The sequence below is a fragment of the Physeter macrocephalus genome, unplaced genomic scaffold (genome assembly GCF_002837175.3).
Source record: "Physeter macrocephalus isolate SW-GA unplaced genomic scaffold, ASM283717v5 random_162, whole genome shotgun sequence".
NCBI classification, from domain to species: Eukaryota; Metazoa; Chordata; class Mammalia; order Artiodactyla; family Physeteridae; genus Physeter; species Physeter macrocephalus.
In genome coordinates this window covers 1-17198 of record NW_021145449.1, presented here as the reverse complement: position 1 = coordinate 17198, position 17198 = coordinate 1, and the positions used below count along the sequence as shown (strand labels likewise).

Below are 17198 nucleotides of genomic sequence, written 5' to 3'. Positions count from 1 at the left end.
GGCCTCTCCCGTTGCGGAGCACAGGCTCCGGACGCGCAGGCTCAGCGGCCATGGCCCACGGGCCCAGCCGCTCCGCGGCATGTGGGATCCTCCCAGACCGGGGTGCGAACCCGGTTCCCCTGCATTGGCAGGCGGACGCGCAACCACTGCGCCACCAGGGAACGGGCCGCCTTTGAAGCCCACCTTACAGGAGGCTCTGCCCTCTATATCTCAGCTCCTCAGCGACCTCCCAAGGCAGCCCACATGGGAGGCCTTGGGTGTCTCTGCCCTGTCTTAGGGAGGCATGTGTGATGATGCAACAGGAGATCTGTTTCTGAGCCCTCCCCACTCCCACATCTCCTGTATAATATGGAGCTGGGAGGCATGCCCTTCAGTTCTCGAAATTTTTTGAATTCTGCCTTCCCCACCATCAGTGGTTCCCGGGTCTGACTGTGCATCAGAGTAACCTGAGATTCATTTTAAAAACACAGACTCCCGGGGTGCCCTGCCAGAGAGGCCGATTCATGGGTGCTGTTGGGACCTGGGAATTTATATTTACAAGTGTCCCAGGTGATTATGAAGCAGCCCTTGCATGGGCTAGTGTTTGGGAACTGTTGGTCTTGACCACAGGTCTGATCAGGTTCAGCCTGTACCTCATGGGTCATCACGAATTTAAAAATTGTGTCGTCTCCATCTCTTAAGGTTCCAATTATTTCCACTTCACCAGCCAGTTCCTTCAGAATCCCTTGAAAATTTAGCCCACTATTCTCGTATCTCTCCTTTCTGAGCTGATTTATAGAGGATTAGTATTCAATGTTCAATGACTGCATTGGATTTCAAACAATTTCTAGGACATGCCTTTATAAGCAAACTGAATTCAGAAATTTATTGGGCACTTGGCTTTTAACTAAATGAAACTTCAAAAGATGTCACCGCTGGGGACTTCCCTGGTGGCGCAGTGGTTAAGAACCCGCCTGCTAATGCAGGGGACGCGGGTTAGAGCCCTGGTCCGGGAAGATCCCACATGGCGCGGAGCAACTAAGCCCATGTGCCACAGCTACTGCAGCCCGCGTGCCTAGAGCCCGTGCTCCGCAACAAAGAGAGGCCACCGCAACGAGAAGTCCACGCACCGCAAGGAAGAGTAGCCCTCGCTCGCAGCAACTAGAGAAAGCCTGCGCACAGCAATGAAGACCCAACACAGCCAAATAAATAAATAAATTTATAACCAAGAAAAAACAAAACAACAAAAGATGTTACCGTCACTGAAGTCTCCCATTACTTTTCTGACTTGTCAGTTTTGAAATCGGTGTTGTCCACTTTCTTCTTTTCTCCTTTTCTTCTGGGTCAAGTGACCCACAGTTGATTACCTTGGTAACGTTGCTTTAATTTCTCTTTTCTTTTCACTCGAATGCATTCCGCTGTGTTTCCCTCAGGTTTGTGGATGTAGGGCCCATTAAATCCTTCGTGACCAAACAAGTGCCATTCTTGTTCCCCTTTAAATCAACTTGTTTCTTTGGGACCCTTTCTATGGCTGGGGTCCGAGCCCGGGGCCCACTGCACTGGGGCTGAACCTCCTGCAGACTGTGGTGCTAAGTCCCTGGGGAACTCCGTGCTGGCATGCAGCCCTCTGGGCCGCTTCTGCTCACACCTGCCCCCGAGTGTGTGCTTACCGTCTTGCTTCACCTCAACCTGGTATTTTTCAAAATAACTATTATCGTAATATATAAGTAATAGGTAATAGTATATATTCTAAACATAGAATAAAGCAATAGGTATGTATAGCTTTTATTGGAATTCTGGTCTGTGTATTCAAAGAGCTTGAAGGGTAGTTCACAGCTATTGATTCCTTGAGCCTCTGAGCATGAGGCCAAATGGCAAAGGCTTCCCTTTCTGCTTGGACTCGGCTGCGGTCAGCCCTGGATTTGGGCTCGACTCTGTCCCCATCTCACTGTGTGGCTTTGGGCAAGTTTCTTTCTCAGAGCTCTGATCCCATTTCCTGGCCTGGAATAAATAATCTTTTTAGGGGTCTTTGAGTCGGCCCAAGTTTAAAAATGGCTCTTAGAGAACAGGGAGTTGTTTCTGCATCCAAAGATTTCCTAACTGGGTTTGAGGCTCTCTCTTCCTCTCCTTCCAATAGGACGGCCCTTTCCTGGTGGAGCACAAGTACCCCACGTTACCTGGGAAGCTTTCAGGAGCCACGCCCAACGGAGAGGCTGCCAGATCTTCTCCTACTGCCTCCCCACAAGACCCTGCAGGGAGCAGCCTGCTGAGGCTGAGTGAGTGTCCAGGTCCCAGGCTTGGCCGCCTCTGGAGCCTCGGCCTTGGCATTTCCACTGTTGCACGAGGTCCTTGCACGCCCCCACCAGAGCCCACAATTGGAGAATGGGGGTGGGCATGGGTGGATGGGACAAGTCCTACCTCAGGGTGGTCCCACATCCAGAGGTGATTGCTGTCTGTCTGGGCACAAGGTTTCCTGGCAGAAACACTTCAGAGCCCAAGAGAACCAGGGTGTGTACCCACCTTCTTTCCACCTGCAATTACTCTACGCCCATTGCCCCTCCTCCTCTCTTCCTCCTCTCTCCACCTGCTCCTGGCCTTCCCATCATTCCTCTTTCCCTCCCTCTTAGACACCTCACTCCACCCTCCCTGGCCCTTCCCCCTCCTCCTTTGTCCTCCTGATCTCTTTCCTATCTCTGCCTTCCTCTCTGCAGCCTCCCTATTACCAATGGGATGATATTATGTGCTCTTCCAAGGGAGAGCATTTCCTTAGAGAAATGGAATCAGTGGCCATTGGGCAAGGATGTCAGTTCCCAGGTATCCTTTTGGTGCTTAGCATCTGACATGGAGGTCTTTGCACAGTAGGCTGTATTTCCCCAATAGCAGCAGCAGATCAGTGGGGCCCAGAGTGGAACATTCCGGTCCTGACAGAGCTGTCCCTACCCCTGACTCCTCATCCCTGGCTGTTCCCCGAGCCAGCCAATGGGTTGGCTTCTGCCCTTGGCCAATCCTGCCTTTGGCTGCAGGAACTCCAGATAAGCCCTTGAATGAGTATGTCCTAGCGACACTCAGACTGTGGACTTGCTGCAGCTTCGGACCATTCTCGTCTGATCTAAGTGAGCTCTGGCACCCACACAAGAGCAGTGGGTGGCCCGGTGTATTCAGTCCCCGCTGCCCCCCGCCCCTCCCCGCATGTGGATGCCTCACCGGCCAGGAAGCAACACCAGGAGCATTTGGTCCCCTCACACAGGGCTGCCTCTCGCTGCCGTGACCCTGTAGGTCAGGCTCAGTAACCATTCGCCCCCATCCTTCCTCGTGGGATTAGTTTTCTTTCTGTTTGAGTTTTTCCCTCTTGCTTGATGACTCTTGTTTATTTCTTTGCTTCCCTATAACTCTGTTGGGCTGGACTTTGGCCTCTCTTGCTTCTTCGTGTGGCTTCTCTGCTTCTTGGTTGGCTGGAGATCGTGGCCGGAGTGTCAGTGCCCCCGTGCTAGGTACTGTACCCTTCCAGGTGAGGTGGGGAGTGAGATTCCCTTATTTCCCTCCGGTGACACCCTCCCTTTCCTGAACATTCAGCCAGGTCCCCCTCCTGCTTGTATTCCCGCATCTCCCTGGGGGAAAAGAGAGGAAGCTCCTTGCTGGAGTTACCCTGCAAGTTTTGGGACCCCAAACTCTTAGAATTTGAAGACATTCGCTCACCCAGATTTGAAACCTTAAGCTCGCTAACTCCCCAGAGAGAAAACCTGGAGTGTGCCTGAGCCCCTGCTGGTCTCTGAGATCTTGCTGTAAAGGTCTGTCCTGAAGGCAGAGCTGGGCAACTTCCTGACTCCCACTGAAGGGATGGCCCAGGCTCAGGGAGAAGGTTTGCAGAGGTCATGTTCCTTCTTGTCACTCACATGTCATTCCATTCTTTCAATCTCAGGAGACACAGAAAGTGGTTGGGACGACACTGCTGTGCTCAGTGACCTCTCATCCATGTCATCGGGCACCGAGTCCAGCCCCCAGTCTCCCGTGACACCAGACAGTAAACGGAGCCCCAAAGGCATCAAGAAATTCTGGGGAAAGTAAGTCGGCGATGATCGTAATTATATTGCTTGGAATTAATATTGTTCCTGAGTGGGCAAAACATCTCCATAACCCCCTGTATAATTAGATGCTGGAACAGCAGTAAGTACAGAGTGGTTATGTGTAGGGAGAAGACTTTGAATCACTTTTTAGGGCCCAGAGAAGGAGAACTATGAAAGGAGCCCATTAAATATAGCCGGCTGCCTTACGTGGCTGTCTTACGTGTCGTTCATTTTAGGCATCCATCCCTCCCACAGACCCTGGGCACATCCTCTGAAGCTTACATATGTGCTTAGGAGAGGTACATGGATGAGACCAGTTTCTTCCTCTGCAGGACTCAGTCTGTGTCTTAAGAAATCTTTGAGGACAGAAAGATGAGTCCTTTCTGGTCCTGCTGACCGAGTCTGTGAAATGAGGCAGAAACCGGGGCCTCCTCTCAGGCAGCAACCTGCACTTTGACCCCCGGGGAGAGGGGCCCAATCCCAGAGGCAGGGTTAGAATTGAGGCTGGGTCTGGCCAAGGAGCTGTCACAGGTCTTGATGCTGGACCTCTGGGGAAGCACCGGGAGGCAGGGGTTCCATCCCATTGCGCCGGAGCCCTGGGGCACATCCAGAGCCCCGGTTATGGCTCGTGAGGCCGTGTGGGAGGCGTGCACTGACTATAGGCTTTCAGCCTGCCCTCTGACGTCTCCACGATTCCTCTCCACACAGAATCCGAAGGACTCAGTCAGGAAATTTCAACACCGATGCCCCAGGGGTGGCCGAGTTTCGACGAGGTGGACTCCGGGCAACTGCAGGGCCAAGACTCTCTAGGACCAGAGACCCCAAGGGTCAGAAAAGGTAAGGCTCCCTCCAGTCCATCTACAAGGAACTGTGTAAAATCCTGGCTAGGCTGGAGTGGGAACGGGGGCTGGATGCCCCAGAGCCTCCAGAGATGGAAGGCAGGAGCCCCTAGTGCAGAGCTTCTCGACCTTTCCCCTTTGACGTGTGTGGACATTGCTCACGCTTATTTATAGGTGCACCGAGGTAAAGGCAGAGGCTGCCTATAGCCAGAGGTGCTGGGGCGGGAGGTGGCGCTCCGGCCCCCCTGAGGGCCCCAGCAGCTCTGCACATCTGCAGTCCACTCTGGGCAGGGCCTTGGCGTGACAGGTTGAGAGGCTCTGCTGCACCCATTCAGAGCACAGATGCTGGAATCAGAGACCTGGGTTGGAATCTCTGCTTAACCACTGCCCAGCAGTAAGCCCTAAACCAGGTTCTGTAACTTCTCTACACCTCCGTTTCCTGATCTCTGAACTGGGGGGTGGGGGTCAAAAACAAATATTTGTGAAAGTTCTTGTGAGGATTATGTGAGCTCCTGCACATCTAACCCTGGTATCAGCTGTCTGCCATTCAAGGGTCAGCTTCCCCCGGGATACTGGGGAGACAGCAGCACCTGCCTCTGGGGCCGTCCCCTCCTTCCACACAGACCTCTACAGAAGGGTGCTGGGGTGCCAGTCTGCCCTTATCCCTCATGACACACTGTACCACACCTTCCCGAAGGGTGAACTGGAGGGAGTTGTAAAGGGATCAAAATGGGAAGTTTTGCATGACTGTTCCCATCACGCCCTAAGGAAAAAGCATAAGTAATGAAACTTTCCCAGAGATCGCCCTGGTGGACCCCCTCCAGTCACCAGCTTTACCCCCCTTCCTCAGATCTCCCTGCTCTGAGAAGAGTGCCTCCCTTCCGACTTGCCCAAGTGAATCTTTTCTCCTATGTCTTAGGGAAACCCTTTTCTGCACCCTCTGCTCCCATCGGATGATCCCCACAATACATTGTCTCCGGCGGAACATTTCCTAAAGTTTGAGTTACTCAGCCAAGGTCAGGCTTCTGGGGACCTTCCTCAGGATTCGACTGTGACATTTTAAATCTAACCAAACAGTGAAAAGTAAGATTTAACCCTCTCAAATTTCATCCCCCTAAGATTGCCATATACCAGTGCCAAGTGCAGGTAATTACTGAGTAAGATGTGCACAGCTCACATGTTCATTCTAGAAACCATACAGTCTAGATCCCAACGGAGGGGAAGTATGTTTCCCTGGTGCAGCGTATTGTTCACAGACCTGACCCCCGCCAAAGACGGGGGCACACATGGATGCACCCTGCTTCCCCACTCAGCCCCCCTCAGGTTCCTGGGCTTGGCCAGGCGCTCCCGTGTACTCGCCCAGGACCTTTGGTGAGCATCCCCAGATCCATCCTCCAGGCGCCTTACAGAGAAACCTGAGGGTGTGTAGCCTCCTGGTTCTGCTCCTCCAGGATCGTGGTGTTTCCGCTTCCAGTCACAAGAAATGCTCAGTAAACGTTAGCTTTTAGAGGCTAGAGAATCTAAGCATATGGTCTGAGAAGGCAGAGACCAATTCAGAGACATCAGAAAATGAGCCGAAGGAAGCATATCCATATAGTCCATGAAAAGAGAATTCTAATCTACTTGGCAATCTTCTGACCTTAGACGTCAGTGTTCCTGATGGTTCTGAGATGAAAAAATAAAGCCACCAGAGCTTGAATGATGAATTTTTGTTCCACTTCTGGCTTTTCTTTAGGAATGATTCTTGAAGGGGGGGAATCACTGGTCAGGGTGTAAAACTTTTCTAAGACCCTCAGGTATTTTTCCTTAGGGCCCATCCACCGTCTTACAAGTCCCTTTGGTATGGGGCAACCAGTGTAGCGAACCTTCTCTGCCGAAGGCGAAACTGCACTTCAGCCACAGGGTTGCTTTGTTTGGATGTCTTTGTGCTTTGTAAACGGCAGCAATGGATGACAAGGAGAATGGGAATGAAGGCCTGATGAGATTGTATGTTTATCACCACTCTTGCTTATGGTAACAAAAATGAGTTTGCTGGTGGGAAAGAAAGGCTTTTATTACTCTTAAAACAGAAATGTGATACAATTATATGCTAATGTCCTCTGGTATTTATAGTTTGTAGATATTTAGGTATAGCCTTAAAAACATTTTGTCACCAACATTCCTATAGGAAAAGTTTGTTGTTACTGAAAGTCTCTAGCCCCAATCAGTTTTTTCCAGTGAAACGGTTGTTTTTTAATGTAACATTTGATAATGACATTTCATAGGAACTCTCAGGTTATCAGAAGAATAAATTTTCTCATTTTTTTCCCATTTTGCTGATTTACATTCCAGTCGTCACTGCTGTACAGTGAGTGCTTGTTGCACCTACAACCTTGTCAGCATTAAGTTATTGCAGCTTTTCTTTGTTTAAAGTTCTAGTTTTATAGACCTCCAAAAATTACATTTTTATTGTTAATTTAGTTTACATGTTTGTTATCTTATTTCTTCTTTTGTGAACTGTATGCATTTTTGCCCATTTTTATTTAGTTATTAATATCTTTCAGTTATTTAATATCTTTCTTATAGATTTCTATCCATTCTCTATATATTAAGATACTAAGCCACATCTAAAAGTTGTAACATTATTTTTTAGGTTTGTTGCAGAATTTTACTTTATGAAATTTTTAGGTTTGTGTATAATGAAGTTCATCAACTTTTCCTTTGTGATTTCTTTCATTATTTTGTTTTAAAATTTTTTGCTGATTGTTTAAAAAACTGGTTTTAAACTATGAGTTTAAAAAAGTGATTTTTTAAAAATTTAAAAGTTATCTATTTGGGGATTTATTTTGGTGTGTGGTGAGAGAGGTTTTTTTTTCCCCCAAGAAAAAGCAGAGTGTAATGTTTAAGTCTTTAAAACCACATGGCCGGATCCCATCCTTGTGGAGGGGTTTTCTGAGTTGGTCTACAGAGTGTATTGCCCTTAGGGACTCTAGCTTATGAGGGGTCTCTAATCAGACTGCTTCCCGCTTCAGGCCCCATTTTACTGCCTTTCTCCCATATTCACTGTCAGTGTCAGGTTTATCATGAATGTAAGGAAGCTTAAGCTTCAAGGTCAGTTACTTGCCTAGACCCCTTCCATGGTCCAGAGAGGGTTCAACCAATGTATTGACAAGGCCGTGTGTTTTGAAATATTTTCGTAAGATATTTTAAACAAACAGTGTTAAGACCGCTGACTCTTTACTCCATCTTACCCTTGGTCTACACTTTGCCTAATATCAGATGATGATGGAATACCCATGGGCATTTTTGGGATCTGGCTATGGGGAAGTTGAGTTGGGGATCCATTTAGTTTGGGTTTAATGGGACTATGTTTATGTGGTTTGCAGTCACTTCATGTTTGGTTTACTTAGGTTTAGTTAATTAGCTGTCCTACTACAAAAATGGCTTCCAATGTGCCAGTGTGCCCAGCATTCTGATACAAAAATGCAAAGTCAGAGATCTTGTACCAAAATGAACTTGTCCTCTGGCATTTGGTTTCAGAAGTATGGGGTAGCAGAAAAAGAAAGAACATTTGAAATATGCAAAACCAGAAGCCAGTCTGTGGAAATTCTTTGCAATCATCAGATTTGCCAAATCCTCAGCAGATTTGGTTCTCTCAGATGCTTAGTCAAAACAGAAGTCCTCTCTTTTCAGAAGTGCACTTACTAATGAACTATATATACACAATTGTAAGTGTACACTGTGTTCTCTGTCTACCATGGGAATGGCCTATTTGATAAATCTCACTTACATCATTTTAACTGCAATTTGGAAGGATGTTTTGGAACATGTCAATAAAACAAGTGGTTTGGCTGTATATGAAAGGTACCTTCTCTGTCATCTCTAAATTACTTAATAGCATGTTCAGCTGTGGCCCTGGACAAGAGTATGGGAGACCCTGGCACTGACAGAACCCCAGGAGTTGGGGAAGCTGGGTCTGCTACTGTAGGAGCAGCACAGGCTTAGGAGGGCAGAGACCATTCACGAAGGGGGAAATGGGAAGACGATCGAGGGTAGAGGAGTATCGGAGCTCTAGGGTGTTATGAAAAGGTCTACAGGACAGAGGCTTTCAAATTACAGTCTCAAAAACACTTATTTCCCCTCAGAACTGAAATATCCCTCCGATACATAGAATATTTGTTTCTTCCCAATTCCCAGAAACCAGAAAATAAATGAAATTGAAAACTAATAGAATATAAAAGTGATAAAATGAGCATTGAAATTGAGAAACTATTCTGATAATAAGAAAAAAAATCCCAGATCAAACCAAAAGCAATAATTCACTAAGAGCAACAGATAAATTCCAAACAAAAATAGTAAATAGGTTCCTAGAGTGTTGTTCATATAAAGTGAATTATATGAACACATTGGCAAAAGATGAAAATTTCTTGCTGATTTTACATGATATACTGACATTGACCAAGATGATGTTGCCTAATATGCAACAGCCACGAGGACATTAAGTAAATGTTATCAATTCAAAGAATACTTAAGATTAACACCAAAAAACTTGAACGCTATGGAATTTTACAGCTCGCATCTAAAAGACACTTGATTAGAGGTTTTCCTAAATTAGATGATTCTAAAAATGTATTTGACAATACCATTTATAAATTGTGAAGCTAAAACTTAAAAAAACTATCAAAATAACAAAAAAATATTGGTCAGTCATGCTAGAAGAAAGACGGAAAGCTTCTCACAGAAAATATAGCCCCACCCCATCCACTGATTCAAACAACTGCAGATCGGATTTCCACTGGTTGAATCCGTGGATGCAGAACCCGCAAATACAGAGGGCTGAGTGAACCATCCCATTTTATATAAGGGACTTGAGCATCCCTGGATTTTGGTGTCTACGGGGATCCTGGAACTAATCCCCTGGCAGATACAGAGGGACAGCTATGTTACAGAGTTGTTGACATATGATGAAGCAAAGAATATGCACCCCAAACGTGAAGGTAAAGTACTATAGAGGTATATCTAGGAGTTAATTAATAAAAATATTATTTTTCTGGATTTCATGATCTTTTTCAGTTTGATTAGATTTGTAATTTTTTGTGATTTGTTCTCTTATTCTAAATACTCATTTTGTTCCTAATTCCATATTCAAACTGTGTACTTTTCTTAGTGGGCCCCCCTAATTTTATAAGTTCCAGTTTTCACAAAACCTGGATCTGCACCTATTCATGATTCATTAAAACCCAGGCTCCAGGCTGAGTGACCAGCACCTGCTCTAAGGTACACATCATCTCCAGCACTTGTTCTAGAATGGTGCTTTATGGTCATCCTGGCCCTTTAAGGAACACCCTCACTTTAGGAAAATTTTTGATGCCTCATCTAGGCATTAAAAAAAAATTTTTTTTTAACTAGCATTTTAGGAATACTTTCTTGGAAGGAATCTTTTAGAACAGCTAGTCTTCTATATTCCATGAATCCTCCTTTAAAAAATGAATATAAAGTTGCTTTGTCAACCTCCATGCCCCCCCCGTCCCCAAGACTCAACTGGGATTTTGAGTGTACCATTACCTTTACACTTTAAATGAAAAATTGATGTCTTTAAGAACTGATGGCTTTGTAATACCCAGGCTTCCTGTCTAGGAACATGATCCAGCTCTTCATTTATTCATGTCTTTTTTTATGCTGCTCAGTTGCGTGTCATAGTTACCACCTCCCCCCATCCCCACACACGGTTACACAGGACCCACACATTCCTTATAAAGACAGCTCCTAGACATTTCATAATTTTGGTTGCTGTGAGTGGATCATTTGAACAAAAATGTTAGTATCTGTGCATTGATGGTATATAGAAAATTATTGATTTGTGTATGTCATAAATATTAGGAGCATGTGTATTTTATAACTAGCCACCTTACTGAGTTCTCTTGGGTTTTCTAGATGGGCAATCGTATCATTTGCAAAGAATGGCTTTCTTTTATTTCTACCTTTCTAATAGCTGTTTTTATTTTGTCTCTTATATTTGCTGCAACTCTCAGACTAGTGTTACTAATGTGATAAAAAATACTGTCTTTCATTAACTTTAATGTGAATGCCCCTAGTGTTTCATTAGTAAATAAGGCATTAAATGTTGTTGATTGGAGGAAGGTTTTTTTGTTTTTGTTTTTTTTTAATGTTAGATACCCTTTTCCTAGTTTTCTAAGCATTTTCCTGAAAACGATATTAAGCCCTGTGTAAAACATGATTCAGGTGTGGACCGTCATCCAAACGGGGCCACGACTCTGGGCTTTGGCTCGCGTGCGTGTGTATGTGGACTGATAGCACACGTGAGCACAGCTTCCTGAGGAGCATATAACTGCCCCAAGCTCCCAGCAGCTGCAGACTTGAGATTCAGACCAGGGGTTATCCCAGGAAACTCTAGAGTCTACCTCCAATGAGTGCATTGTAGTGGGATTTTGTTTAAACCTAGTCCCTGTTTGTGAGGTGCTATTATGTCCAGCTGGAGCCCAGGCTCTCCTGATAACTGGGTCATGCTGTTTCCTGCTTCCCAGTGATGCCAACGCCCCCTTCGCCCAGTGGAGCACAGAGCGTGTGTGTGCATGGCTGGAGGACTTTGGCCTGGCTCAGTACGTGATCTTTGCCAGGCAGTGGGTGACTTCTGGCCACACTTTACTGACAGCCACCCCTCAGGACATGGAAAAGGTAAGGGCTGAGCCCTGGGCTAGGAGGCCCCCATCCCTCCCCAAACCAGCGCACGGGGAAGTGAGGCCCCCCCATTCCTCCACTGCCCACCCACGCCCACACACAGGAGAGTGCACAAAGGAGGGCGAGATTCTCTCTGTCACTTCAGGTTGATCCCAGGGCGCTGGGCAGAGGTCCGCTTCCATGCTCCACCCAGGTGGAGTATCTCCACCGAGACACAGCATCCTCTGAGGGCCAGGCTGCCCGCCGAGATTTCACATCTGTCTGCATCTTTCACTTTCAGGAGCTGGGAATTAAGCACCCTCTTCATAGGAAAAAGCTGGTTTTAGCAGTGAAAGCCATCAACACCAAGCAGGAGGAGAAGTCTGCACTACTAGACCACATTTGGGTGACACGTAAGGACAGGCATATGTGTGTTATGTTTCTGGCAGCTCCCTGGGAGTGTGTGCCTCAAAGACAGCTGTGTCCTTGGGGCAGGCAGACGGATTACTAAACTTTAGGGGAAATATAGCTGGAACTCAGAATGATAACTTGCTGCTGCCTTTTTTTTTTTTTTTTTTTTCTTTTGCATCCACAGTCTCCCATTTTCACAAATTCACTTCCCTGTTTCTGTAGGTTGGCTTGATGATATTGGCTTACCCCAGTACAAAGACCAGTTTCATGAATCCAGAGTCGACGGGCGAATGCTGCAGTACCTAACTGTGGTGAGGATCCTTCCTCCAGTGTTTCAGTTGTCCCTGTGAACACCCAACTCAACTCAGGTGTCCCCATGGCAGTATTTAAACTTGATTCCACACCTCCCTCATATCCTTCAGGTCTAACACAGTGTCGTTTGTCACATAAGAGGTCCCAATTAGCAGAGTACGAACCATTGCACCAAGGAAAGCTGTTGCGTGTCCACATGCGTTCCTGACGTGTAGTAGACCATTCGTCTGTGTATGGTCTGGGAAGGAGCCTCGGGGGGTGTTTGTCACTTTGGAAGCTCTGGTTCATCAACCAAAACTTTACTCTTCCAGAATGATCTACTTTTCCTAAAAGTTACCAGCCAACTACATCATCTCAGCATCAAATGTGCCATTCACGTGCTGCATGTCAACAAGTTCAACCCTCACTGCCTGCACCGGCGGCCAGCTAATGAGGTGAGGGCAGGACACTATACCTGTCCAGGTAGGCCTGAGCCGGGACACCTGTAAGACCGGGTGTGAGAAAACCAGAATGACATAGTCATAAAGTGGCTGCATTTTGGACCATGGTGCTGCGGGTTCTTCCCTTTACTAGGGCTTCATGGTGTCCCAACACGCCTGTGGCCTGAACTCTGCGTCCCACAGCAGCCACTAGCCCTCCAACTCCTCCCTCCTTTTGGGAGACATATGCTATGGGCTGGAGGGCAGTAGCAGCAAGTCTTTCAAAGCCATCATAATGATTAAAGGAGATGAGGAAATGGAGCAAAGGAGAGGGAAGGGCAAGACAAAATGGAAAGACGGTGTCAAAGTAGGCAGAGGAGAGAAGAAGAGGAACCCATAAGGAACCAGACATTTCAGAATAGATCTCCCGACTCGTTGGTAGAAAATTAACTGACCTCCAGCCCCCGGCACACAGGGAATCCATGATCCGGTTTTGCTAGAGAAGAAATGGTGGAGGTAAACACAGCAACCCAAATCCTGGAGAATTCCCTGATAATGTTCCAGGAACCTCGGAGTTCTGGGTGGGCCCCAAAGCTACAGGATTGTCAGTCACACCCCGTCTCCTATGTTCATGGGAGCCAAGACTAACCCTGCTGTAAGAGTAACTCAGCTTTCCAGGGGATTAAAAATTCATATCTCTACTCTCCATCCCCTCTTTTCTTCCTGTTGCACAAACACGTTTTGAACCTTCTATATGTTAGGCACGCTGCTGGGCATTTTGAAGACCCAGGTGCCACTTGAGGGTACTTAGGTGTAAGTATGTTAACATGTATTCTCCCAAAACATTTGGCCACACCAATGAGATCTTGATTCTATAAAACACTCAGCTCGTAACTGATAGTCCTCTTTAAAGTTCTGTTGAATCACTGGATGAATAACTCCATGCTTTCATGTGTTAGTCCCAAAGTAACCAGAGTCAGGGAGTAACGGGATTCTGGAATCGGATATCTCAGTGCAGAAGATCATGCAAGTTCAGTGAGAGCTTTATTTCTTGGAAACTGGGAGGGCTCTCAGGCAGCTGGCCTGGAGGCCTGGGTCCGTAGGCGAAAGGATTGTCTTCGGCAAGGCGTTCGGGGCCGGCTTACTCACAGGGGCTGGCTCCACAGAGGACCCTGGTAGGACCCTGTAAGCCTAACTTCTCCACTCTCCTCCTCCCTCTTACAGAGTAACCTTTCTCCTTCAGAAGTTGTGCAGTGGTCCAACCACAGGGTGATGGAATGGTTGCGGTCCGTGGACCTGGCGGAATATGCGCCCAACCTTCGTGGGAGTGGCGTCCACGGAGGTCTCATTGTGAGTGGCTCTTTGGGCTGGTCCACCTGCCTCGGTGACACCTGGGGTATTCAGAAACTGATGTCTGAAGGGCTAGACAGGCATCCCAGTAAGAAATGTTGATAACTTCATCTGAACCCCTTGCATAAATAAAATTGAAGTCTCAAAGTAGAATTTGATCATTTGTGGCAGAAGTTAATAGATTTCATGCAAACACGATGGCTTCTGGAAAGACTTCCCGAGCCACAGACCCAGGGGAGTCCAGGAAAAAGGGGCTGCATGAGAACTGCCTGTTAACCAGGCAGCTCCAGCTGCTGCTGGAGGAACACAGGGCTTGGGAGGGAGGGGGAGGCCACCAAAATGTACCCTCCTGCTTGTCATGATACGATCTGCATCAGCACTCATCTGTCAAGTGGCAAAGCCAGCAGGGAAAGGAGGAAGGGGTGGCTCAGATGTCCTCCAGAGTAGACCCTGGAAGACAGCCTTATCTAAGAGGGCACAGCTCTCTGCTGGTTGGTCACAGAGCCGGGCCCTGTGCCAGGGAGACAGAGGGGAGGGGGACACAGGACAAGTGGATGAGCCTCAGCCCCTGCCCTGGGGCCACCCGGGCTCCTGGGGGCCTGTTTCTCAGTGTCATCACCTAGAGCCACCGGTGGTCGCCATTGGGTGGCTTGTCTGTGGTTTCTTCTTAGATCCTGGAGCCACGCTTCACTGGGGACACGCTGGCCATGCTTCTCAATATCCCACCACAAAAGACACTCCTCAGGCGCCATCTGACCACCAAATTCAATGCCTTGATTGGCCCTGAGGCTGAGCAGGAAAAGCGAGAGAAAATGACTTCACCTGCTTACACGCCACTGACCACCACAGCCAAAGTCCGGGTGAGTTGCCAGGCCCTTTCTGGGGTGGCCACGGGGGCCTGCCTTCTGGCCCTTGAGTTGTGTAGCAGCTGACCCAGCGCCTGGAGCCAAACCCAAGTGGGCTGCCTGGACAAGGAGGCTCTCTTGGCTTCTGCCTTGGTTTCTACCTTTGGTTTGAGTTTCTGTTACTTTTGTTAGCCCAGTTCCCGGCCACTCTTGAGTCCAAGGGTGTGCGGGTTTCTTTACACAGAAATGACGTACAGGCAGCATCGGGTCCTCTCTCCCAATGCTGCCTTGACTCACTGTGCAAAGCAGACAAGTTCCCCAATGTGGGTTCCCTTTGGTCAGACCCATCTGCATTCCACATGCCGTGTGGGGTCCTGGTCTAAGCTGTCTTGCCAACATAAGGAGTGTCCCCGTGGGTAGCCACCCATGGTCACCTTGTGCTGTGGAGATGGCCAGCACACAGCCATCCAGAGGTCCCGAGGTCATCCAAGCACCAGCGCCGCTCACTGGGGCTCTGAATCCCACAAAGCCCGTTCCACCTGCCTGAGCTGTCCTGCCAACTCAGGACAAAGCTGGAGCAGGGAGGAAAGGCCACCTCGGGCTGTCCGTGTGGCTTCCCAAGGTGCTGTGAACAGAAGGCAGGGGGTGCTCCACGTGTGATACCAAGTCCTCTGAGCTCGGCCTCTGTACAGACTGCAGCAGCCTCTGGGAATCCCGTTCCCCCGGGGAATGTGAACATCACTAGGGGGACAGCAGGGCAAGAGTTTCAGGCACGGAGTCTTGGAGGAGCAGCTCTGGCTTGCTCACGATGATTTATCTGTTGGCTTTTCCCCAGAAGGGCAATTGCTTACAGGAGCTCTATTTTGTTAAGAGTTTTTCTAGAAGCAGTTTGCCTTATTCCTTTCCTCGTCGACCTGTTCTAAAATGTATTGTCAGTAGTAGCTGCACACTAGCTTGATAATCTCTTTCTCATAGTCTTGCATCTGCTGTGTTTTAGCCGAGGAAACTGGGATTTTCACATTTTGGAAACATAAGAAAAAAGAAGTTCGATGAATCGACAGACTACATTTGCCCAATGGAGACCAGCAACAGTGTCGGTGACAGTCACAGGGTCTGTATTGGCTACCAGGGCCTCAGCCCCCTCGATGCTCCTGAACTGGATGGGCTGGACCAGGTGGGACAGATTAGCTGATGCCTTTGTCACCTGTACTGTCTGTGCGTCCTGAGAGCTCACGGTAACTCCGCGTGTGTCACCATGTAACTGCACCTCACCCCCTGTGTATGTGCATGACTTGCAGAGAACATTCCAGCCATTGTGTACCCGTGGGCCAGTCTTTCTCCAAATCCTGAGGGTGGCCAGGTATGGAGCTGCATCTTTGCTAAGGGGCCAGCCCTGGGGACTCAGGAGGAAAGACATAAAGATGCTTGTACGTTTTCAGTAAGTCTGAATGTCCACCTTCAGCACCAGTGGCAATACCTGAGCTTGGACGCAGGTCCGGAGACCACGGACAATCCCGAGAGGCTCAGCTCTCAGGCCCCTCAGCTGTGCCCCTGTTGAGGGAAATCCCAAGTGCCTTAGGCCTGTGACCACAGTTTTGGCTGAGGCTGCAGGGACAGCAGCAGGAACTTCTGCCCCGGTGACAGTGGAACTGTTGTGCCTTCCTTCAGAGGCGGTCGCTTCTTTCTGGTAATAAAACCCATATTTATGTAGAAAACGAACTGCACAGCATATCTTTAATCTTGTCAAGGGAAGTGAGCTGGGCGCATCTAGAGATGGAGTGCTGCTCGTCGTGCAGTTCGAGAGCCAACGCTGCTGAGCTGGGTCAGGATTTGTGTGTGTCCCGGGTGAGGGGGCTGGAGCAAAGAGGGACCCCCATCCTTTGGAGGTCTGTGGCGTCGCGTCAGGCTCCACTGCCCGGTGTGAAGCTGAGAGGCACTTTGTGTCTCACATCCTGACTGGAGGTCACATCTGTCGTGCAGACCCCGAAGTTGGTTTCCATTCCAGCGGGCTGGGCCACCTAGTGAAGGGGGCGTGGGGAGACCAGGTGGCCTTGCTGGAAAGGCCCTCTGTTCTTTCATGTGTTTTTTCATGTGTTGTGCCAGCTCCGCTGTGACTGACCGTGCTGGGCCTGTAACCCCGTGGGGGCTGGTCTGTGTTGGCGGAGCTGGAACAGACCTGTCCTCCTGATTTAGAGGCTGACTAACTGATAATGGGTCTTCCAGACGGACCTGGCCTGGCCAAGGACAGGGGGAGGGACACACCTGCCAGTCTGGGCTCCTGCTCATGAGATCCCAGTTAGTCCCAGTGCAGCTTTTGGCTCT

The 17198-nt window shown here is 48.4% G+C and overlaps 1 protein-coding gene across 3 annotated transcripts in view; it reads left to right on the top strand.

Annotated features, from left to right (window-relative positions):
• Positions 1-17137, top strand: part of PPFIBP2 (PPFIA binding protein 2) — a 94479-nt gene extending 77342 nt beyond the window's left edge. Inside the window, exons 15-25 of one of the 3 annotated variants that reach the window (XM_055082543.1) lie at positions 2117-2255; positions 3438-3470; positions 3899-4040; positions 4752-4880; positions 11407-11557; positions 11841-11952; positions 12173-12261; positions 12574-12696; positions 13906-14031; positions 14703-14891; positions 15874-17137. In XM_055082543.1, coding sequence (XP_054938518.1) covers positions 2117-2255; positions 3438-3470; positions 3899-4040; positions 4752-4880; positions 11407-11557; positions 11841-11952; positions 12173-12261; positions 12574-12696; positions 13906-14031; positions 14703-14891; positions 15874-16068 — 1428 coding nt within the window. In that variant the 3' untranslated portion in view covers positions 16069-17137. The remainder of the gene's footprint in view (positions 1-2116; positions 2256-3437; positions 3471-3898; positions 4041-4751; positions 4881-11406; positions 11558-11840; positions 11953-12172; positions 12262-12573; positions 12697-13905; positions 14032-14702; positions 14892-15873) is intronic. The other 2 variants (XM_055082544.1, XM_028484327.2) reach the window with 2 other exon arrangements.
• The last annotated feature ends 61 nt before the right edge of the window (positions 17138-17198 follow it).